Consider the following 23,320-nt stretch of genomic DNA (forward strand, 5'->3'; position numbering starts at 1 on the left):
TAAAAATATCAATTTATTCACCATGAAACAGCAGCGAAAGAACACATTGATAGGTTGTCCCTGTGTAGTGGAACCTGAGACCTCCTTAATCAACGACCCAGTAATTGTCCCAAATTTTTGTTACATTTGGCAGCATTTGAAAGCAGTGTATTGATATTATGACCCGTTTCCAAGGTCTGGACTCTGTTCCGGTGAAACCGTGGAGATTGCTGAGTTTTCACTTCCTGACTCGACTGTCTCATCTTCTCTTGAACTTGCGTCTCTTTGTGTATCTGACGGATGCAGATCATTTTCAAAAGCAGGATTTATCTGCCCACCTATGTGCCGCTTCTGAACATCCTCAAAGATCTGAAGAACCTTCAAAGCACAAAAACAAAGGCAGCAGTTTTCGCATAAGCATTCACTGAACTGAAACTGTGTTTCCAGGATGAATAGAACAACAAGGAATGTTACCTTAGATTTGGGAATGAGACCCACTCTGAAGAAACCTATATGCCCCGTTTCAATCTTAGTGCAGTCAACCACAGTAGATGCAATATTCTCAGGGGAGGGTCCATCACATAACACTCCATCCACCTAACCGAGCAAAAGGCATATCCAGTTTGCTGCAAAGAACAGTGCCTCCAGTATTTATTTAATTTGAAACTGTGTTCTCACCTTTTTTCCCAGCTTGGCAAAAACTTGGTTGTGGTGAGTTGTGTCTGCCTCACCCGAAGGGTTGGCTGAGGTTACGGCAATGGGGCCCACCTGCAGGAACAAAGTTTCTTAAACTTACAAATGAACCTGATGAGTAGCTTTGTTCACTTCAGACACCTTAAGAATTCAATTCCACAGCCCTTACCATATTAATGAGATGTGTGGCCACAGCACAGTCTGGGTATCTGATTGCAATACTTTGTGGAGTCCCGATGTGTTTGGCAGCATCTCCTAAACCAAAGGTGTCCATCCATGGGCCTGCGAAAGGCAAGCAATCAATAGGATACTCATAAAACCCCATTCACGGAAAATAAAGTAACACGGACACAAAATGTTACCCAGATATGAATCCATAAATGCACACCTACCTCTGGGTATAACCATGCTGATGGAGGAGGGCCATGCGGCCTCCATGAAGTCAAGGAGCAGAGGGCTCAGCAGATGTCGTACTGGCTCCAGCTGTTTGATGGAGGAGATCCACATGGACATTGGGCGGTCCTGCGCCTGCTTCTTCACCCTGTACTCAAGTACAACAATAAGGGAGTCCGATCATCATATCAGAAGAATGCAGATCATTGCACTCATATGAAAATGTACACTCACTTGAATGCTTTGACAACTGCGTCTGGCCTGTTGCAGGCTGCAACCAGCACGTAGACGGTGTCAGTAGGCATCCCACATATGCCACCGTTTTTCATGATTTCTGCAGGTAAAAAGAAAAATAACACTCATATTAAGTATGTAAAAGCTGTGCATTTTGAAAAATCAACATTTCATTTTTTAACATGAACTCACCTGCAATCTGCTGGACGGATGTGGCTTTGCGGCCGGGTACATGCGGACAGATCTCTGTGCCTCCTCCAACCCCACTCAGCTTGACTAGAGGTTTTCCTAACGGTATTTGCGGTGACTCGAAGGTGCTGTTAAAAAGGTGCGCCAGGAAACTGTAAAAACTGACCAGACCGAAAATTATTGTGACGCCTATGTCGTAACCATAAGGCAGCGCACCTACTGCGTCTAACAGGAAGCTAATGAGGATGAGCTGGAAGGTGAGGGCGTAAATAAACCAAGTGACACTTAGAAACAGCGCTGCAATGGTCACTAGACAATTAAACAGCATGAAGCTGATGATCCCGACAGCCACTTGAAAGCTTCGGGTTTCACCGTAAAAACCGCCGTATCGCGTCAAACCCCACACTGTCCACATCATCCCATACACGATGAAAACTGTGCTCTCAAAAGTTTTACCTCGTGCAAAGGCTACTGAACCACAGAGCAGCTGGAGTGCTCCTCCAGCAATCACTACCCAGGGCAGAACCAGCACAGACAGAGGATGCAGGTCATCAACTGTGGCTGTTACTGCAAAAGCAGCCAGCACATTACAGGCGTGGCCCAACACCTCTGCATCGGCATACTTGGAGTAGCCCAGGTGAGGTACATGTAGATCTTTATCATTGGCCCTGAGAGTAAGACTCTTTATCCTAGTCACTAAAGTCTTGAAATATTTCCGGCCTGTAGGGATCATTGTCGCGGAAACCATATTGAATGTGGTAATGAAAAGCATGCCGGCAGTAAAGACAAATATTGCTCCCTGAACACCCTGGGTGCCTCCTTGAAAGAAACCTCGAGGCTGGGCTGCGATTGCGATACAATATGCTGTAAAGAACAATGGGTAGATCCCCTCCAGCAAACTCTTTTGACAATGGAACAGAGCCAGGATGAAGAAAAGCACAGAGAAGACAACGGGAAAGGGAACGGGGGAGAAAGGCTGAACCATGGGTGATAAGAGAGCGCTGTAGCCCTCTGCAAATCTCAAAAGAGCAGTGAAGCCGTAAAACGTGGCAGCCAGTGTGTCCATGGCCCGGTAGAGGAGGACACACATGCCAAGCTGGAAGACCCCCGCTGTCCACAGCCAGGGCACGTGACCGGTTGAAAGCTGAGGGACCACGCCTAACAAAGGACAGGCTAAGACCGAGGCGGAAAGCAAGTTCATCACCAGACACACTGACACTGCATCATCACACCCTCGGTTCTGCTCGGTTTTCAGCTGGGCTTTTCTCCTCAAGCCCGTTCCAGGAAGCTCCAATTTACCGTGAGTGATGCCGTACAGCAGACGTCCAGAACCAAAGTAAACACCCACCACACAGACCAGAAGGTAGTTTGCAGCTGTTGCAGACTGACCAAAACCTGGAGCTGACAAACCGGCAATTTGATGCGCACTTGCCAAACTTATGCCGACTGCTAAGAGAAATAGAACTGCTTTCTTTACTATAACTGCTACAAAGCCTATAATTAGCAGCGCTAAGGTGAATGCTGCCAGGCCGGGGACCAGAGCGGATCTAAGCTCTGCACGCTGCAGCACCGCCTGCCCCACCAGGATGTACACCAGACCCGAACCCAACCACAGGGCAGAGACAGTCAGACACAGAGATGAAAACAGCTGGGCGTGGGACAGACTGCGAGAGATACCTGAGAAACAGGTGAAAACACAGGAGACCATTATGAGTTTTACAAACAAATGCTAATCTAACAATAATACAAATGAATGAATTCAATCTTGTGATAGGCATTCATCAATCCAACCTGCATAAGCCAAGAGGACTGCAATGACTATTAGCAAAATCCCCAGTGCTGTATAGGGGATGAGTTCTTTTTCAGGTGAGCTGCCATAGCCGTTCACCAAAAGCAGGAGGGAACCTGTGGGTCAGAAGGAAAAACGTATCGGAAATGAATACGAAAAAATATATATTATCTTGCCCCCTCAATAGAAGAGCTTATTATTATCAGATAACTATTGGGTATGAGGTTTTACAAAGTGGATTTCTTAAAATAGCGCTCCTAAAGGTCTCAGTTTATCTCGTGCTGAAAACGGCAATTTGTTATTTAGAGTAAAAACTTTATTTTTTTTATTACACAACGTATTTAATGACATTCGAGGACTCATAATAATCTTATATTAGTGTTTCGCTACACATCCTATGTTTTTAAAAAAGTACGCAGTACACTTTGAGAATGTGTAAAAACCCAAGATCACGCAGCCAACAACTGTCGCAAAGTCACTATGCAATTCAATGCTTACCGCCTGAGATTCCCAGTATGCCTATGGACCCATGCAGTGAGTGTTGAGCCATAGTCGGAAATGAGTCCGCGATACGTGATGCTGAACCTTATAGTCCTCTGCGGCGCGCGGTGTCTGCGGCGCGCGAGGCGCACTGAGCCACGCCCACTTGCTCACGTTGAGGGAAAACCCGAGACGGGTCCGACAGGAGGGATGAGAGCCGACACCAAACATCACCCCGAGAATAATGTAGCGAGTTTCATTGAGAGCCTCGTCGTTTTGAGACGTTATACTGTCTCAACGTGTCTTGATCTTAATAAAGGCTAAATAGCAACATTATTTGTTTGTTTTGTTATTTGTATGATCCAAATGCGAATCTTTCAACATGATCAATTCTCCTCCAACTGTACTCTGAAATGCAGATAAGCACGTGAAGAGTGAAGCATCTGTTTTGCAATTTTCAGTTTATGTTTTTAGTATAGTAATACATTACATTATGGATTATCTAGATATTTTATCAAGAAAATTGTTCTCAAATGACTATACATCACACACACACAGACACAGACACACACATATATATATTTATATATAAATATATTTATCTAAACATGTTGTTCATTAAATACCAAATTACAAAGAGCAATCATTCAGCAATGATTCAGCATTTTCTCCTCCAATGACCACGCCATCTAGCCGGTGTTACCTTAAGGAGGTAGTGGGCGGAGCCAGAGGGGCGGGCAGGACTATAAAGTGTCTGCTTCTGATCTCATACGGCACACCTCGGCTGAAGAGCTCGACCACTGGCAGCAAAGCGACCCACCGCAGAACTACAAGGTAAGATCTAGCTACACTCTCTTCACTTCGCTTAACATAACGGATGCTTTCTCCTAACCTACAGCTAACTAAAATTAACTAACAAACATGTTGATTTTAGTTAGCATTGTTTTGATTAAGTGCAGAGAAGCATGAGGGAAATGGAAAATTCTTAAACTGCCTGTATTATTTTATATTTATTCAATATGCATACGCCAACATCTTCCTGTAACTGTGTTTAGGTATCCAGTTTCCTGGCAGCAGTAGTCACTCCTGTCACCTGACTCATTTGTGTAACCAAGAGCAACGGGTGGTGCAGGAGCATATCTGATCGGTAAACAACGTTTTATTGGTTCTATAGAAGCCATGTCGAAGCGCGTTGCAGTTATTCTCTCCGGTTGTGGAGTCTACGACGGCACAGAGATCCATGAGGCCTCCGCTGTCCTCGTGCATTTGAGTCGAGCTGGAGCCAAAGTAAGAAAAGATCAGTCTTGACTTATTGCTGTTATATTGTCACATTTCTGTCACTCAGTCCTAATAAGAATAACCCTTGTCCTTAGCATAGTAAATAAGTCTGCCATGCTTCATTTCAGGTGCAGATGTTCGCTCCAAATTCCGATCAGATGCATGTAGTGAACCATTGTGAGGGTAAACCTACAGAGGAGAAAAGAAACGTCCTGCAGGAGAGTGCCCGCATCGCCAGGGGTGATGTGGCCGATCTGGCCAAGTTGGATGTGTCTGCATTTGATGCTGTCATCATCCCAGGTTTGGCTGAACCTGCCATTAATGAATTCCAAATATTCTCCCTTTTTGTTTTTCTTCCCTCAAAAATTGCGATCCTCCTAATGAATCCTGTGTGCTCATATTTTAGGGGGCTTTGGTGTGGCGAAGAACCTGAGTGACTGGGCAGTGAAGAACAAGGCGTTCACCATCCAGCCTCAGTTGGAGAAGATCATCAAGGCTTTCCATAAAGCCGGAAAGCCACTGGGAATGTGCTGCATCGCCTCGGTCCTCGCTGCCAAAGTCCTGCCTGGCTGTGAACTCACTGTGGGAGCGGACAAAGAGTGTGACATGTGTGTAAAACCGTTTTCACATAATTCGTGTACATAGTATAAAAGCACAGTTTTGACTTTCCTTCTCTTTTCACCGTTAGGTGGCCCTACGCTCAGACCGCATGCGCCATGAAGGAGATGGGCTGCAAACACGTCAACACGGAAGTGGAGAAAGCACACGTTGATGTCAAAAATAAACTGGTCACTACCTCTGCATTCATGTGCAAAGCTCCCATTCATAAGGTTTTTGATGGAATTGGAGTCATGGTCAAAGAGACACTGAAACTGGCTTAAGAAGTCTCCCATTATGTACTGGATGTTTGTATTCACTTAAACTCATTTTTGTTTCTGCACACCCATGTTGTCTTGCATTAAGTTAGGTGACTTTTCTACTGTGTTGCTTTGATGTTTTCAATAAACCTACTTTAAATTCCAATTTTGCATTTCTTCATTTGAAAGACCAATACCTTAGGATAATCACCTCCATATAATCTATATTTTGTTTCTTTTAACGACTTCACTGGTTAAGACATTGCCCATTCTAAAGCTTGAAGTGACATCTCTCTGTTTGATGAGCAGAAGCATTAAACCACAAACCCATTTGGAGTGGATTTAGATACCTAGACTTTTCTATAGCAACCGTGCACGATCTTAGAAATGGGCTAAGTGTAGTAGTTGTTGCTTCTAGTAACTTTTATTCCTTAGTGAAATCTTGTATAAAGTTTAAACATAAAACAAACAATAAAAAGCAAAACATTGGTACAGAACTATTCATATTCTGAAAGCCACATCAAAGGGATCAAATATAGAAATCCACACTTAAACACTCCATGTTTTTTTTGACAGATTGGATTAGAGAGGATTACAACTTTACAGTTTATACAACACAACGAAGTCCAAATTTGGTCTTTGGTCGTAACAAAAAGAAATACATAAATGTTGTGAATTTTTAGAAATTAAAAGGATAGAATCGTATGTAAATAAGTCAAATACCCTACATAGTATCATTGTTAGTGCATCTCACACAAAGTGACTACACTTGTCAGTAACTCAAACTTTTGCATTGAGGTTTGGATATCAACTTACCGGTGTGTGTTCTTGTCTTAGGTCTTAACTCTGGATGCTGACAAGCTCCTCTGTGGTAAGCATTGGATACTGCACAGAGCACTTGTCAGAAACTCCTCTTCCTTTGTCAGCAGCTTACAGTTTATTAATTTATATTCATGAAGGGTAAAACCCGTGACTGATGATCCACACAGACTTTCCATTACTGTGCAATCCTATACAGTAATGTACATATTTATTGACTAAAGTAACAGGGAAGTTTAGTTTTGGTTGCTACGTGCTTGTATTGTATTATCTCCATCTGGGCTGATATCATGTTGCACCAGGAAACTCTGGTAACGGAACTCAAGAAAGGGTAAATCCAAACTCCTTTCACATTGATGGCAAATATTCCGTTGAGTTATTATCATTTTTGGTTCAGATATTATTTATTTAGTTATTATTTATGTTCAGTTTTAGCCTTTTTCATCTCGTTTTCTGTTTCAATATGAGAACACTGCAAACATACAGTATGTGTTTATTGCATCGCATAGATGATGATAGATTATAAAATGTCACGAAAGGGACAAAATCATACTTTATTTTGTTGTAAATCAAGGCCAAATTCTTGAAAATGACAACGTCCTCACCCTATCTCATAAAAAATATCTCATAAAAATATATTAATGTCAAGTATAAGAAAATGTTGAAAAAGCATAACTCTGTTTTGAATAAAGACTTGATAAACGGCTAAGCCTGTGAGTGAGTCGGGCCCATGATTCAAGGCTACTGCAGAGTGGATCTAATAAGAAAAAAAAGCTTTTGTTTAATTGCACTGCATACAATATTCCTATCGAAGCTGAGAGCAATGACACACAAATGGAATTAAGATCCTTGCTTTGCTACATTGAGAAACTATCAAATGAAAATGTATGTTCATTAAATGTTTCAAATGTGGCCCTCTGAGAGATTCCCTTATTCATGCCTTTTAGTTTTGCGCTAAGGTTATAAAGCCTTTGGAATACACACAACTGTCTCCGATGTTGGGGAAATAAGCGTACCAACTGAAAAACAAGTCGTTTTTTTGTTTATTAGCTTATGAGAAGCTAATATTGCACAACTGGGTGGAGGTGATAAGTATACACATGCTTGAATGGATGGAAATTAACTATTACCTGTGATGACTATGTGTCTACCGACGAATACTATGACATCTATATGTTATAGGATAGACGATCAATTCAAACAGGGTTAAATTTTAAAATTCACTTGACATGTTGGAATATATTCAGACCCTTATTCACTCAATAAAAAAGTCACTCAAAATAAAAATCCTTTGACCTCCTTCTTCTACAAAAGCTTTTGTACAGTACCTTACTGTGTATTACTCATTTTGATTTCTTGAGAGGAAAGGAGAAAGATACATGCGAGACCATGTGTGAGGACACAGATCATTGTCTGTGTGCGGACAAGAAGTTTAAAACTGCGTCACAGTGACTCACAGGAATCTCTCAGATTCCTCGTTGGTTCATCTAGTGTCCTTTCTGCTGACGAGTGATGTCCTTCAAGACTTCATTTAAACACGTGAACGTTGAACAATAGATGACTTGTGAAAGACTTGCTTCATACAATTGTCTCCTTGTTGTGTACTTCAACCCGAAAAGCTGGTTAGGGAATTTTTTATGGAATTCTTTGAGGAAGCTGAGAGACTAATTTACGGAAGGGAAAGCCCAACATTTATAATTACTTTATTGCCACATATGATCACACAAGAAAGATGCCCTTTGTTGTGTGATCATTTGTGGCAATAGTTTCAGATCAGATCAATGCTTCATTGTCTGACATTCTGATGGCACTGACTTTTATTGTGGTCTAGGCTGTTTGTTGATTTATTGAGGCGAGTCATTTGAGAAGCATTTATTTTGTGGACTTCTAAGTAGTGTACGACATAAGGAACATATAACTAAAGTGGTGATGGAAAAAAACGGAAAACCTCCTCACACAGAGAGGTTGAAGCAGTATCAAACCACCACTTATTTTGAGTTATTATCATTATTTTTAATATATTTATAGTTTTCCGTGTTTTATAGTCATCAAAGTCAGAGTAAACAAACATATTACAGTGTATTAGAAATTGATATATTAAAACAATTATGTTAAAAATATTTTGATATACTGGTAGTAAAATCGACAAATGTTTTGTATTACGGTGAAACAACAATGTATTTATTATGAAGAATAGAAAGCAGAACCCTAAAAGGACAAAAGAATGATTTGCCCTTAGATTTTCTCGTGTTATTCCTGCTAGTTCCATAAACAAAATTGAGTTTCGACCTCGTTGAGCTTATCTGCGTCCCTCAGTCTGAGTCTTTGTCCCTGTTTGGGTGCTTTGGGCAGAGTGGATGGTGCTGTTTTCTTTTATCTCCACTTTGTGTCCTCTTGTCTCCTTCTGGTGGCTGCTGCTCATTATTGCAGCGGTGGATGAGTTCAGGGTCCTTGTGTGGAGGCGTTTTCTTCATCAACAGCCGCTGCAACATCTGTTTGTCCGACCGCTCCCGTCGGAAGTCGTCCTCATAGACCTTGAGCTGCAAGAAGGGACATAACCAGTAAAGTTATTTAAAGAAACAACAGAGCAAACTCCATGAAAAAAGACACACCTCAAGAATGCAGTGTGTATTTTTAAAAATGTGTACTATAAAACAACAACCTGCTCTTGTAGTAGTGCGACCTGTTGGCGCGTCTCCTCCCTCTTCTTCCTCAACCGCCGGTTCTCCTGAAGTGTGTGTTTGTGGTCGCTATGCTCTGTTTGATATTCTGCTTCATATATCTGGGTCTGCCGACAAAAGTCATTGACATGGCAGTGATCCAAAATCAAAGACCCATCTTTTAATACGCAGACGCTTCTTATTTTTCCTGCGAGGAACCGCACCAAGCCACCACTTGGTGGCGCACTTTACCCTCTAATTCAAGTTTAAGTATTTAGCAAATCCTTCCCTGGCAACAGTGAGCTGACTCCAGTTTTGCTCTCATCACATCAGAAATAGAAAAATCTTTTGATGCCGTGCTGAAAAGAGCATCTTACCTGACAGTGCAGTGCCTCAAGCTGCTGTTTGAGATCCTGCACCTCTCGCTGTGAGTCTCCCGGTTCCCCCAGTGGGGTACTTCTGCTTGGGCTTTTTCTCGCCCGCCCTGTCTCTAGGCTGGAAGAAGCTGGGAAAAGGGAAGGTGAGGGGTTGTATCCAGAAACGCGACCGGGTGACAGGTCGGGACCCACTGGAGGATTAGTGGTGGGCCCAGTTACAGGGCCGCGAATCGCTGAAGCAAAACTGCCCTGTAGTTAAGATATAACGAAAATGATTAACAAGTCTTTACACGTGAAAGAACTTTCTACTGAAAGGTACAATTACCTGTTTGGCAGGTATGTGGTCTCTGTCCGGGTGGTGCCCCCTACTTTCCATCAATCGGATGTATTCATACAGCTCCTGGTTCTTCTTCAGCTCACGCATCAACTCCTGCTCATAGTACTCCTTTGCACTCTGCAATCCCAAACACAGCAGCACGTAAAACACATCTATTATCTTCCACCATCAATACCTCCAAAGCCGTAACTCAACGTTGGGCTATTACACCCGTGTCCTCTACATCTACCTTTGAAGTACCGTTGTGTGTTTACCTGCTGGTGCTCGACCCTGAGCAGCAGTCTGCTGTTGAGCTGTTTGACGGCAGCGTTCTCCAGCTCCAACTCCTCCAGTCTGTGCTGGAAACCCAGCGTGGCGTTCCGGTACATGTGGTCCCAGTCCGCATTGAGCTTCATCAGCTGTAGCACACCATCATCATCATCACATTATCCTCATCATCATCACATTATTATCGGCGCCACGGCCTCTACAGCAGCCAACGTAGCAGCCATCATTTCACAACATGGGCATCAGGAAGTCGAGTGAGGTTGGTGAGGTGAGACGCGACGCAAAACACTTCACAGTTTGCATTATAGGAGAGAATCATACGTTATTTCCCTCTTTCTCTTTTTATTAAGCAGCACTTGATTACAATCAAGAAGCAAAGGTAAGTGTAACGACAATTCTTCACGGATTGACAGGAGTTTTCACACAACGCCCACAATCCTCCTCTGGTTTTCAGAGAGCACTCAATGTAATTGGCTACATCGGCCATTCAAATGTGGTCTTGAAGAGAATCTGCACGGGTTTAAAGTGCCGTTGTACCTCTTTGTTGACTCGGCGTAGCTCGGTGTTCTTGTTGAGCAGCAGCAGTTTCTCCTGGTCAGTGGAGGTGACGATCATACTCTCAGTGATCAGAGTGACCTGCTCCTCGGCGGACAGCAGCCTGCTGCCACCCACGGGACCCACGTCCTCTGCCCTGGATCACACACCGACACACAGAGAAAATGATCCATAAATAAAGTCATGATGATGAACATTAGAAGAAGATTTCCATTAATAAGCAAACACACGTGCGCACAAAAGAACCTCAGAGTACTTTTGAACACCCACTCGCGTAGAGTGCACTTACAGGGAATTGATTCGGAGCTATTATGCACACCCACGCACACGCATGCGCGTAGTCACATTATGCACCGAAGAAACTCAGAAACACACGCGCAGGGTGGTGCATTTCGCTGCATCCAACCAGTCGGAAATCTGTGGTTACTATTAGATATCTTTGCATATTTTTAGCCCTGGAAACAACATGGGGGATGACCCCTGAAAAAGCTGCCATTTAACTATTTGCACTAGTTTCCTTTCCTCCAGCCCTGAGGTCTTGTGTAACTGAGAGATGTAGAGATTACAAGCCCAGGGGATCTGTCTGCTATGGACGGACACACAACTGTGACTGTAGCCCCCAGGGCTTCTTCACACAAAGAAGGACCGATGTGACCTCAGAGAGTTCAGTACTACAAAGAATCACAACTGGCAAAGACCCACGATCACCTTCAAGGCTAAACTCCATCGCACACATGTACTTTCCACCGCTAACGCACAATGTCCTGCTACGTGAAAACCGGTGTTGCACAAGTTTAGAGAGACGTTTTATTGAGGGAAGTACAAATGGGAAGTTACATGTCTATTTGACGCCTAAACGGTATTTTTTCGAGTTATGTATTCCTGAAAAGAAACTCATGTTTTATGAAAGCTTTGTATCACCAAATTTCACAGTTTACAATCCACATAGGCCTTTGAGATATCGCAAATCACGTATCAGAGGGCAGTTTAGACTTTGTTGTGGTTAGGTGCGTGTAGGCATAAGCATACTAGTTCTAACCTGAAGTTTAAATGAAGATTAAAGAAGGTAATTACAATTCAGAAGAAAACCATGCTGATTTTGGAGAAGTTGCCTTGCTGAGGACTGGACTTGTTAGTATGGGTTGAGGGGACATTGGCCAAGCTGCTGCGTTCCGCTAAAGGTCAAAGTAACCTCGCTTTAAGGGTAAAGCACTTTCTCTGAAACAAGATGTTATCAAGAAATGTCTTTTACTTTGCTGTAGGGACATTTGGTTGTACAACTGTTTCTGGGAAGGGCTTTGTTGACATAATTCAATATAGTCAGTAAATATGATAGATGTGTCCCTGGAAGAAGATGCAATATGATTCGTCAATAGTCTTCTGTGTGGACGTGTATGCATGGTCAAAATGTTAGAAAGCGACGTCATACTTCGGGGCTTTTACCGTAAACTTAAAAACTTGTAAAAGCCCCTGGATAAGGTCGCAATGGCAATTCGATCAGAACCTGGGGATTTTTCCAGAAAAGATGACTTTCCGGATTCAGGATTACCTTGATCCCAGATAGTCTCATTGGATAATCAAAAAGGACCTAATCGAAAAGTTAACTCAAAGTGAAATAATTTGTCCAAATGTGCACTCTGTGCCATCAGGTTCAACGCGGCGGGAACAGCCTTTAGGGAAGGAACTTTATTGACTCTCATGGGAGAATTATTCACGCAGAAACTACAGTTGCAATTTGGGAAGTGTAGGATGGAGTCAGAAGCTGAACTAAAACACATAAATTGTGGCCAGTACGAGTAAAAAATGCTCATAATCATAACCATGCCCGGCCTGCCTTGCCAAGTCCGCTCTGTGTATTCAACCATCCTGTTGGGACCACACCACTGATCCGAGCCTCTTCTCTTTCAGCGTCCCTGACGGCCGATACACACTGCCTGTGACCCAGTTGCAAGTTTTCAATTGTATCCCGCCGTGGAAGGACACCAAAATTCCACTGCTTCCAGCAGCAAAATGATAATTCACTTTCATGGCACATGATACGGAGAGAGATATTATCTTTCCTTTTTGCTGGTGGCTAAACTGAGAAATATCACAGTTGATGTGTCTCTGGCCTCTTACAGACGAGAGAAGTGTGCTGTTTCACTATTTCAATATGGTTATTTTAAGGCACACTAATCATTTTTTTAGGTAGTTTGGTCACGACTAAGTGTGCCCACGTTAAGAGTCATGAAAGAAGAGATAATGACGTACAAAGCTAGTTCCAGGTTAATGGCTAATTATGCTACATCTTCATGACGTCATGGGAAACTCCACAGTCACTCTTAATTCCTCCTCTCATCGAACAGGAAATAGAATTCATCTGAGTTGTGTTCCTGTTTCTAGAATGTAAGACATTACAGAGGATGGCCAGATCACACAAGCTTGATTATTGCAGGAATCTCTGTAAAATACCACACTGTAACAAACACCACCTTATACTTAGTGTGTGATGATTAACATCTGTTCACACTCAGTCAGCGAGATGTTGATTACTAGGTTGGTGGATTCGTTGTATTATATTGTTATAGATTGCACTATAATGTGTTCCTGTTTTTGCGTTCACCCCGTAATCGAGAAAAGTGAACCGTACGTACCATAATTCTTCAGTTGATTTGTGATCCCGATGACTCGGGGGGAGGCTGCTGTCCTTCTGTGGTGAGTTTTCTTCCCCTGTTCCTGTTGCTCCCGAGGAGGATAATGATGAAGAAGACAACAAAGACGACAAATTTCCATCCATGATCGTTGAAATGCAAAAAATTGTAAGGTAGAAAATTAGAACGCTGCTCTAGACACGGGACAAAGTGTGTCTACTGAGGATGTGGTGCGAAGTAGAGAGTGTTGCTATAGATACGTAACAAAAGAGGAAGTAGTTGAGACCTTTAGCCCCATGATGCAAAGCTATGAGAATAGGAAGTGACTTGTCACAACAGTTTCAGCTTGTCTGGAGGAAAGTCTGTCCCGCTGTGGTCAATTGCAAAAATTCCACAATGAATAAATGTGCTGTACGTATTGTACTGATTGTTCGTTATTTGTTTACACAGTTGATGGGGAGTTTTTTTCACATAACTTCCTAAATCATGGAAACTTCTCTGTGTTTAGGAAGTGTGCCTGCTTTTCTGTGAATGTTCGCGTGTTAGGAAGGAGACTGTGGCCTGTTAGCCAAGCTGTCTTGTGTTTTTAAATGAGCAATTGAAGAAAGAGCTAATACCAGGGGAGCTGCATAGATATGCATACTTGCAGAACATGTAATTGATAATAATAGTGACACATACATTTATTCATGACAAATAATAATAGGGTCGGGATGATTGCATACTCTGCTCATTATTGGTATTAAGGGAAGTGGGCTGCAGCAGGTTAATGAGGGAATCCCATGTTCATCCAAGGGGCAATCAAGTATATTAAAAGCATTTTGTAATTATATTCACATTACGGAGGGTAAGCTGTCTTTTGTTAATGCTAAGGAAATTGATTTGGCAACCATCGTCTGCTGGAACATTTAAGTTCAAGAGATTCACTTCCAGTTAAGAAATAGGAACAACTCTCCTTATCATTAAAACTTGTCATCAATTTTTCTGGAACCAGATAATTTTCTGTGTAGTAAGATTAAACAGAAAGAGATATAATTTAAATATGGCTGATTTGTTTAAAAACAGCTGTGATGTATACATACTTCAAAACATTTTAACCCTGAATGGAGATGCATTGAATGGAGAAATGAATGTGGGTTGGCAAAAATGTTGACTTAAAAGTTGAAAAGGCTGTATAGATACTCAGTCAAGGTACGATTAAGCTTACATATATAATGTGCTGTGGAAAACATATTTTACACTAGCATATATAATTATAGTAATTTGCCTTAAAGTAACACTGGAAAAATATTACTTTAATACTGTTTAAAGTAAATACATTTTCAGTTAATGATAGGTTGGACGGGTCTCGTGATGTGATTCAGAATAGTGAATATTGATTGAGTTCACTTCAGTATGAGCAGTCTGCTGGTAATGGCATACTTTATTGTTAAATTAGTAGGCAGTTTGCAGATCGTATGGATTGTCTATGTCATATAAAGTATGTCAGCATGCCAGATTGAACTCAGCGATGGTCGGAATGACAAAGCTAACTCCTGATGTTTAACACATACCATATTTCACAAGTTCACCGTCTTAGCTCAGCACTTTAGCAGGGTACTATTTGCCAATTAGCATTCAACACAAGGTGCAGCCGAGGCTCATGGGAGTGTATTTAGCTTGGAAGACAATTATCATAAAGTACAACATTGGACAAATTCTAATTTGGACTTAACAATGGTGAATAGTTAGGGATCCTCAAAGTGATTTATCTTGAGGGGGACAACCTTTACAGAATGTAGTGTGGCAATATGCAGTGATTGGTCCTAATAACTTTCAGCTGGGTCTGGACCACAGCCAATCACTGCATGACAATGTGGTATAAATGGGTGTCGCTGGGGTTACGACACATCCTGGTGTCTTTCACGCTGCCCTGTGTGGTGACAGGTAGGCTGTCGGCAGCAACTGTATTCGCCCCCACGGTGTCCGTCCAGTGCTCATTTTAGTGCTCTGAGTCCTAGAAGCTCACTGGTATGGCTGCATGCTACTCTCCACCTGATGCACTCAATGTCCGCCGTGGTAGCGTCGATCCCTCCGACCCACGTTGATTGTCTGAACCACCTGGTACTTTGATATGCAGTGAAATAGATGAAAGAATAGTTAAAACATAACTATTCCAACTACTTCTGGCCTTGGAGCATTGGAGGAAATAATAAAAGATTGAGTCTCGTTATCTGTGGTATCCACAGGGCAGAATCCAAATTTCTGTCTTACCATCTTACCATCTGCTGCACCACCATGAGATGAGAGAGAGAGCGAAGTAACAACGTGTCAGTCGCTCTGACTGGCTCCACTGATCCCATTCACATGCCTGGACCATCGATCATGGATGGCAGTCAGTATTGCTGTGCCAAGCAGAGGCCTTGCTGAGAGGCTCAATGAGGGAGTAGCAATGCAGTGCCTCTATTGACCCAAGCTTCTGTCAAGTCAACGACAAATGGGCTGGCGCTCCATTGGGGGATTGATTTTTAGTTGAACAGAAGATTTTGGAGACTAATGGAGAGGGTCCCATGCAGTGAGGACGACTGAGGTGGATAGTTCTCCTGGATTAAGTCTATTCATCTTAACTGGATTGTACCAAATTGATCGCTTTAGCGCTTGGATCCTTTGCATGGCCACTTAAACCCAAACATTTGCTTCACCTGTTAAGACTCAAGAGGCAATGGCTTGACCAACTCGACCAGGGCCAATGACTGAATTTGACCGATTGTTGCAGGTTCAGTGACTGAGTTCATTGCTGTCTCTTTACAAAGAGACTGGTGTGTGTCTGAGTTGCATGACAATGGGTGACTGCGAGAGTGACAATGTGATCTCTGGGGAACATTTGTCACAGTGTAACAATGCATTAGGGTGTCCAAACGTGGTTTAACCCAAAGGATCGTGACTCACAGGGTCGCATACGTAGAAGCTTGCATTCCCACACATCCCCATGCGTTGACACAAACACAAACGCAAACAATGTACTGAATAAGTGGGCTACAGCTCCTGGGACTCGTTCAACAGAATTGCTTGTATTAAACTGCTCTGACTAGTAAGACAAGAAAAGACTTTCATGCAAATCCATAAAGAGAAGTTTCACATCACAAAGATTAATGTATCATTTATTTCACTCACATTAATTATATTTTGAACGTATTAAAAGTTGATTTGTGTGCACCCCATAAGAATGCATGAAGCGACCAGAGAAAGCGTGAGGCGTACGTGTCCTCCAAAGAGGAATGTTTTGGCATGCAGACTGATGCAACTGAAGGCCATTTTAGATGCAAAGGTCGTCAATACTAGAAAAGGCTCTTTAATTAAGCAGGGTCAAGGTTCCTCAGCTGTTTACGGCATTTACATAGACATGTTTTGCGCTGGACAAAAAGGAATGTAGAAGTGGAATGTTATATCGGAAAATAGGTATGTTTTCCTCTATTGCGATTGTGGCAGTATGCAGTGATTGGTCTTAATAACTTTCAGCTGGGTCTGAATCACAGCCAATCGCTGCATGACAATACGGCATAAAGGCGGCTTCAGAGCCCCTGTCTGCATTTCACTTGCCAGAGGCTGGGGTTACGACACCTCCTGGCGTCTTTCACTCTGCGCCGTGTGGTGACAGGTAGGCTGTTGGCAGCAACTGTACTCTGCTGGGCAAGGATCATTGAGCATCAGCGCTACACCACTGCTGCTTTGCCTTACCTTGGTTAAACTAACCCTGTTCTGGTTTGCTTTGCTTTGCCTTTTGGCCAAGTTGCTTGCCTTGTCTTGGTTAAAGTAACTTTGGGTTACTTAACGTAACCTCGGTTCTTTGATAACAGAGTGAGGTGTTTCCCTATGGGAATCGCCTCGGCGTGACCAACTAAGGAAGCTCCAATGACACCACGTCTGTCAGTGACAGATAGCTCGAACTGTGCTGGGGCCTCGCCCCCTCATATTATCACAGTCTACCGCCCCTCGCAAATCATTCTAGACCGATTTCTTTCTGTGTCAATGCAAGGAGGGATGTGTGGTGAAACACCTCACTCTGTTATCAAAGAACCGAGGTTACGTTAAGTAACCCAAAGTTTTTTCTCTAACTTTGTTCGGTGTTTCACTATGGAAGATGTAGACCGCTCCCGTATTGCATGCCGTTCCCGAAGCCAAAGATTGTTTAGCCCGGTAATGACCATCACAGGGACTCTGGCGCGTTGACCTCTAGCACAGCGTGTGCTAAGGAAGGCCCTGAGACATCTAGCCTGTAAAACCTTACAAAAGTGTGAGGTGTAGACCAGCTTGCTGCCGCACAAATATCCTGCACTGGAACCCCCTTGAACAGGGCCCATGAAGTGGCCATACTCCTCGTGGAATGAGCCCTCAAACCCTGGGGGAGGGGGCGGGGGGGCTGCAAACCCCTACAGCTATAGGCTAGAGATATGGCCTCCATAATCCAGTGGGACAGCCTCTGGCGTGACAATGGCTTTCCTTTGTGAGAATTGGCCCAGGACACGAACAGCTGATCTGCTTTTCTGAAACCTGCCGATCTACTCACATACAAATGCAGTGCTCGCACCGGACACAACATGTTAAATCTTCGTTCCTCTGAGGAGGAAAACGGAGGAGGGTGAAAAGCTGAAAGCTCTACCGTGGGACACTTGTACGCTGCCTCCACCACCTTACGCACAAAAGCCGGGTTGGGCCGCATACAGACCCTAGTGAGCCCTGGAGCAAACTGTAAGCAGGAAGGGCGAATGGATAAAGCCTGTAAGTCACTCACACGCTTTGCTGTGGTTAAAGCCAAGAGCAAGGCTGTCTTAAGTGAAACAAATTTCATCTCCGCTGCCTCCATCGGCTCAAACGGGTGTTGAGAGAGGGCCTCCAACACCACCAATAGATCCCACAGAGGAACCAGGGGCCTGGAGACGGGGAGCTTACTACTACTACTACTAGCACCTTTCATGAAACGACATACTAAAAGGTGCTGCCCCACCGTCTTCTCACCAAAGCCCAAATGACAGGCTGAGATAGCAGCTAAATATACTTTAATAGTAGAAAAAGCTTTGCCCTTGTCTACTAAATCCTGCAGGAAACATGGCATGACATGGATTTGTTTTGATCATGTATTTCGCCCTCGGCCTTCGGCCTGGCTGCGAGAATACAAACTTTATAACTTTGTTTGAGGTGGGAAGAAGTGCTTGGTGACACTGTTACCCGCCGCCCCCGATACTTCCTCCCTTGAACGTGAGGGGGGAGAAACATCAAAAGCTCCTCTGGAGAACTGGAAAACACCAGGGAATTTGGAATACAAACTCAGGGGGGTTGTCTCACCTCCACCTCCCTTCTTTTCTTTGAAGGTGGAGGGGAGGGAAAAGCAAGGCCGGTTAGGATGTGCGCTTCTTCTTCCCCTCCCCGGGGTGGGATGGGCGGTTCTTTGCTGCAGCGGCTGCAAAGGAGTGTTTGCCCCACGGTTTGGGGTTTTCCACTCGAGGCTGCTGGACAGTCTGCTGACTCGCTGCCTGTCTGTGCGGTCTGACGCCTCCCCGTGCTCCTCTCACAGCTGCAGCTGCAAAACCAGCCCTGGGCACCTGCGGGGTGCGAGGGATGTGCTTTTGGGGCAAACAGAGGTCGAAGGCTTCGCCCTCGTTTCCTGGGGGTGCTGGCCTCCCTCATCTTTTCAAGAGCAGGGCCAAACAAACCCTTAGCTGGGTCATAAGCAGCATCCATCACCTCTGCTTTCTGCACATCGCTGAGGCCCGAAAGATTCAGCCATAGGGCCCTCTCGCCTGAGACCGCAAGTCACATTACACGGCCGCAGCCCTGCACCGCACCGCGTGATGAGCGGAGGATGAGATAATTTACTACGCAAATCTCATCCCACAGGGCCGGGTTTGGTGACCCAGAGTCCAGTTGCCTGCCCATCTCCTCTAAGATGTCTCCCTGGTACGCAGACAGCAAAGTCACCTCGTTTAGCGAACACACTGACTGTGCCGCATAGCGGTACATTCTCTGCAAAACAGAGGCGGTGAGGCGCTCTGTTTTATTAGGCAGGGTGATGTTAGAGGAAGCTGAGAGAGCGCGGCGGTTTGGGTGGAGGTGGTAAGCCACTGAAGGTTCTACCTCCGGTGGGCCTGCTAGGCCCAGCTCTCCCATCCCATCAACTTCCAGTTTAGAGTAGCCCTTGGTGGGGAGCTTACTCTTGAACGGGCTGGACCAGTACCTGCCCATCTCCTTCATGCAGATGGCCACGGCTGGCAGAAGTTGTTCAGACGGCGGTAGGGTTGCCGGCAGCCTTTTACCGTCGGGGAAAGAGAGGCGATGTCTCTTTCCCCCCCTGTAGCATCTTGGGCTGGTGGCCATTGTATGCCCCATTTTGACGCGGCCCGTTTGCAGACCTCATACAGGTTGTTGTCCACTGGGGGGACAACATCAGATGCACTAGGGGGTCTGGGTGGTTCGACAGGAAAAGTTGAGTCATCCTCCTCCTCTTCCATGTCGTCCACGTCAAGGAGGTCAGAGTTGGCATCGCCCTCTGCGTCCTCACCACCCGGCTCCAGTTCGAGCAGTTCCTCATAAAGTGGAGGCATTTCCGGGGACTCAGCATCCATCATGTCCGCCCAGCTCGAAGAAGCCCGCGGCAGGTGGGCGCTGGTTGAGGCTTTTGGGGCAGTTCCAGACAGGCACGGGTCCTGCTTTGAGGATGCCGCCACTCTAAGCCGTCTCTCCCAAATCTTCTCCGGCATTGGCGCACAGTGTAGACAGGACTGTGGGTCCGCCAGATCCGCCTGGGCGTGTTTAGCGCCCATGCAGACTATGCACATCGGATGAGGATCCCTGCCCGAGATGGTCGCCCCGAATGACACAGGGCACGGACGGGATGCAGCCTCCCCACCCTTTGGCGGGGGTAGCGGCCGACATAGCAACTGAGAAGAGAGGGGAATACACCACAATTAGCCGAGCCTAGCATTAGCTTAGCTTGACGGTAAATTGTTTCGGTAACCGGGGGTTAATCCCGCTAACCTCGCACCGTAACAGTTTGTTCGTCGTGACACGTTAGCCAAACAGCGGTTACTCGGCTCGACTAGCAAACTAATGCTAACCGAGACCCGGCCGGCTCACCGTAACGCGTTAGCCCAAGATAATAGATAACACACAGTCACCGAAGGCACAGGTAATCAAATACCGAGCCGTCGGGAGAACAGTTCGCCTTGACGTGGACACTACCCTAATACTGTGTAGTAACCAGATACACTTCTATGAAGTCACTTACCCAGCAAATCCAGACTACAGCCAGGAGCTGCGTTCGGCGACGCGTCCTAATGATGCGGCTGCGAACCGTTAAGCAGCAATCCAAGCTAGCCAAGATATGCTGAGGGAGCTATAGTTCTTCACGGGAAGAAAACGAGAATGATTTGTGAGGGGCGGTCGACTGTGACAATTTGAGGGGGCGGGGCCCCAGCACAGTTCGACCTGTCTGTCACTGACAGACATGGTGTCATTGGAGCTTCCTTAGTTGGTCACGCCGAGGCGATTCCCATAGTGAAACACCGAACGAAGTTAGAAAAAGAACCCTGTTTCTTTGCCTTTTGGCTAAACTGCTTTGCCTCTGTTGGTTAAAGTAACCCCGTTTGGGTCTGCCTTGCTTTTAGCTGTATTTACCCTGTTTGGGTTTGCTTTGTTTTGGCCTCCTAACTGGGTCAAGACACATTTTAACTGTAAGAGAGACAGGCCTTACTTATTTGTTTGGATCCTTTGTTATTTGTTGTTTGTCTGTCAATTTGTTATTTTCTTTATTTTGTGATTTGGTTAAGCAGTTTGTCGGTGTTTTATTAGTATAGTTTTTGGTTAAATGTAATTATTTTCTTTTCTTTCTTTTTGTTTTGGTTTCTTATTTTAAACCTGTTGCTCTCATCTTCCCCCCCCTTCAGGTGCTGAGTCTGCGGTGGTGGATTGGTGTCACAGGCCTAATTGGCTCTTATGTTATGGTTTGCATTACATTACATCACATTACATGTCATTTAGCTGACGCTTTTATCCAAAGCGACGTACAATAAGTGCATTCAACCATAGGGTACAAACTCAGGAGAACAAGAAACAAGAAAGTGCAATTTCCTCAAATAAGCCAATTTACAATTTGCTATAGATGAGTGACGTTACAAGTACAATTTAAGTGCTACAATTTGTTAGTCTTTAGTCGAGGTAGAGTCTGAAGAGGTGTGTCTTTAGTTTGCGGCGGAAGATGTGAAGGCTCTCTGCGGTCCTGGTGTCTTCAGAGAGCTCGTTCCACCATTTCGGCGCAAGGACAGCGAAGAGTCGAGACCTAGTCGAGTGTTTTGCTCTCAGTGAGGGAGGGACGAGTAGTTTTGCAGATGCAGAGCGGAGAGTGCGGGTTGGGATGTAGGGTTTGACCATGTCCTGGATGTAAGCTGGACCCGATCCATTCACAGCATGGTACGTGAGCACCAATGTTTTAAACTGGATGCGGGCGGCTTGCATGTTTGAGTTGCTTCACTTTTAGTTGTTTCACGTATGGTGCTCCTTGGGTCCCCTTTTCTTTGGACCATCCATCATCGTAAGTCTCAGCCCTGATTGGTTCCCCCGTTGCTTGTCCCACAGTGAAGAGGTTTTTACTGTTTTTAAACCGTCAATTTAATAAAATTACATTGTGTTTTAAATTACGTGTCCTCCCCCTTGGAAGATTTAAAACAATTCCCTGGGTGAAATTCCCAGGGTGGCGTTGTCTGGCGAACTTACAATATTTGAATTGCCTTCAGCCATCCATCACGCCTTGTGTCGCTACACTACGATATCATCTAAGTAATTATGCACTGCGTGACACATCTTAACTTATAATAACATCAGAGACTAAGCAGACCAGAATATGTTGCTAAAGCCCAGCAAAGTTGTAATGTAGCACTTGTTATTAATTTGGCCAGTTAATCACTAATGCTCCCTATTCTTCACTAACTCAACTTCTAATGCCCCCATTAGGAATTAATATCACCCTGAACATTGCTCCTCCCTGCCAGGCCACAACACACTACATCAGTCCCGTTTCACTGTCTGATTTTTATTGTTGGGGAATAAATCTGTTCCACTTCAGTAGACTAGCCAGGTCCATCACTATCACCGTGAGTAATCTTTATTTCAGTCCTAAATAATATCTTTGTCCTATTTGTTTTTTTCCGCAGTCTTTCTCCTCTTCATCCATCCATCCATCTTTCTTTTCTCCTTTGTTTCTTCAGCATGACAAAGAGACAAGTCAAACCGTTTGCATATGTGATGGGTAGAGCTCTGCCTGTTTGGCCACACCACTTTAATGGCTGATGAGCAGGTGAGGCCAGATTCCTTCCTGGTGTCTTTTAAATGTAGGGTTTGTTCCAGGTCTCCCCAGCTCCACACTTCGGGAACGACTACAGCTGGTCAAAGTGCAGCACTGGGCGATTAAGGGGACTAGTCCTAGAGCTCCCACCCAATCTGTGCAATCTCCAGGTGTTTGTTTTTGTAGTAGAGCGGGGTTTTTTTTTTAATAGTTTTGTTTGGATATGCTCCGTACTGGTGCCGTGATGTTTGTAGTTTTGTGTGACATGTGCTTTTTTTTTTTTTGTGGCAGGAACGGGGAAGTGATGTCGGCATTTGGTGATGGCTGAGTTCTAGCCACTGCTGTTTTTGCCCCTTTGCAAATATATTTTGTATTTATGGTTACTTTGTTTTATCCAGTAGTTTGATTATGCATTGTTAATTTGTTTTCTCCCCAGACAAGTTGGTGTTTAGTTTTTTCTTGGTTCCTTT

General features: G+C 44.4%; 3 protein-coding genes across 4 annotated transcripts; 1 reads left to right on the forward strand and 2 right to left on the reverse strand.

Moving 5' to 3' along the window:
* LOC120818363 (uncharacterized) lies at positions 1 to 3,914 on the reverse strand. Its single transcript, XM_040175389.2, has 9 exons — positions 3,776 to 3,914; positions 3,280 to 3,393; positions 1,492 to 3,165; positions 1,300 to 1,399; positions 1,065 to 1,213; positions 842 to 954; positions 658 to 747; positions 454 to 576; positions 1 to 357 (listed from the first exon to the last, which is right to left on the reverse strand). Exons 1-9 carry the CDS (start codon positions 3,825 to 3,827, stop codon positions 157 to 159), a joined length of 2,616 nt encoding a protein of 871 aa, XP_040031323.2. The 5' UTR covers positions 3,828 to 3,914; the 3' UTR covers positions 1 to 156.
* A 536-nt stretch (positions 3,915 to 4,450) lies between these two features.
* On the forward strand, positions 4,451 to 6,058 carry LOC120818369 (glutamine amidotransferase-like class 1 domain-containing protein 3, mitochondrial). Of its 2 annotated transcripts, none has more exons than XM_040175397.2 (5): positions 4,451 to 4,591; positions 4,932 to 5,044; positions 5,164 to 5,335; positions 5,442 to 5,643; positions 5,724 to 6,058. In XM_040175397.2, exons 2-5 carry the CDS (start codon positions 4,937 to 4,939, stop codon positions 5,914 to 5,916), a joined length of 675 nt encoding a protein of 224 aa, XP_040031331.1. In that variant the 5' UTR covers positions 4,451 to 4,591; positions 4,932 to 4,936; the 3' UTR covers positions 5,917 to 6,058. The 2 variants fall into 2 exon arrangements, with proteins under 2 accessions (XP_040031331.1, XP_040031332.1); XM_040175398.2 differs by having other exon boundaries at positions 4,525 to 4,591; positions 4,813 to 5,044.
* Positions 6,059 to 8,702: 2,644 nt separating this feature from the next.
* On the reverse strand, positions 8,703 to 13,798 carry LOC120818365 (uncharacterized). The gene is made up of 7 exons (XM_040175391.2): positions 13,541 to 13,798; positions 10,890 to 11,043; positions 10,340 to 10,483; positions 10,074 to 10,202; positions 9,749 to 9,997; positions 9,374 to 9,499; positions 8,703 to 9,251 (listed from the first exon to the last, which is right to left on the reverse strand). The coding sequence occupies exons 1-7, from the start codon at positions 13,681 to 13,683 to the stop codon at positions 9,024 to 9,026; spliced, it is 1,173 nt and encodes a 390-aa protein (XP_040031325.2). The 5' UTR covers positions 13,684 to 13,798; the 3' UTR covers positions 8,703 to 9,023.
* Between the last annotated feature and the right edge of the window lie 9,522 nt (positions 13,799 to 23,320).

This window comes from Gasterosteus aculeatus, chromosome 4 (genome assembly GCF_964276395.1).
Source record: "Gasterosteus aculeatus chromosome 4, fGasAcu3.hap1.1, whole genome shotgun sequence".
In the NCBI taxonomy this organism is placed as follows: Eukaryota; Metazoa; Chordata; class Actinopteri; order Perciformes; family Gasterosteidae; genus Gasterosteus; species Gasterosteus aculeatus.

Coding starts and splice junctions, on each gene's coding strand:
- LOC120818363 (XM_040175389.2), bottom strand. CDS start 3,827: ATGGCTCAACACTCACTGCATGGGTCCATAGGCATACTGGGAATCTCA. Junction 3,394..3,775: donor CATACTGGGAATCTCAGGCG/GTAAGCATTGAA, acceptor TCTGACCCACAG/GTTCCCTCCTGCTTTTGGTG. Junction 748..841: donor CCACACATCTCATTAATATG/GTAAGGGCTGTG, acceptor TTGTTCCTGCAG/GTGGGCCCCATTGCCGTAAC.
- LOC120818365 (XM_040175391.2), bottom strand. CDS start 13,683: ATGGATGGAAATTTGTCGTCTTTGTTGTCTTCTTCATCATTATCCTCC. Junction 11,044..13,540: donor AAATCAACTGAAGAATTATG/GTACGTACGGTT, acceptor TGTGTGATCCAG/GGCAGAGGACGTGGGTCCCG. Junction 9,998..10,073: donor ACCACATACCTGCCAAACAG/GTAATTGTACCT, acceptor TCTTAACTACAG/GGCAGTTTTGCTTCAGCGAT.
- LOC120818369 (XM_040175397.2), top strand. CDS start 4,937: ATGTCGAAGCGCGTTGCAGTTATTCTCTCCGGTTGTGGAGTCTACGAC. Junction 5,045..5,163: donor TGAGTCGAGCTGGAGCCAAA/GTAAGAAAAGAT, acceptor GCTTCATTTCAG/GTGCAGATGTTCGCTCCAAA. Junction 5,336..5,441: donor TGATGCTGTCATCATCCCAG/GTTTGGCTGAAC, acceptor CTCATATTTTAG/GGGGCTTTGGTGTGGCGAAG.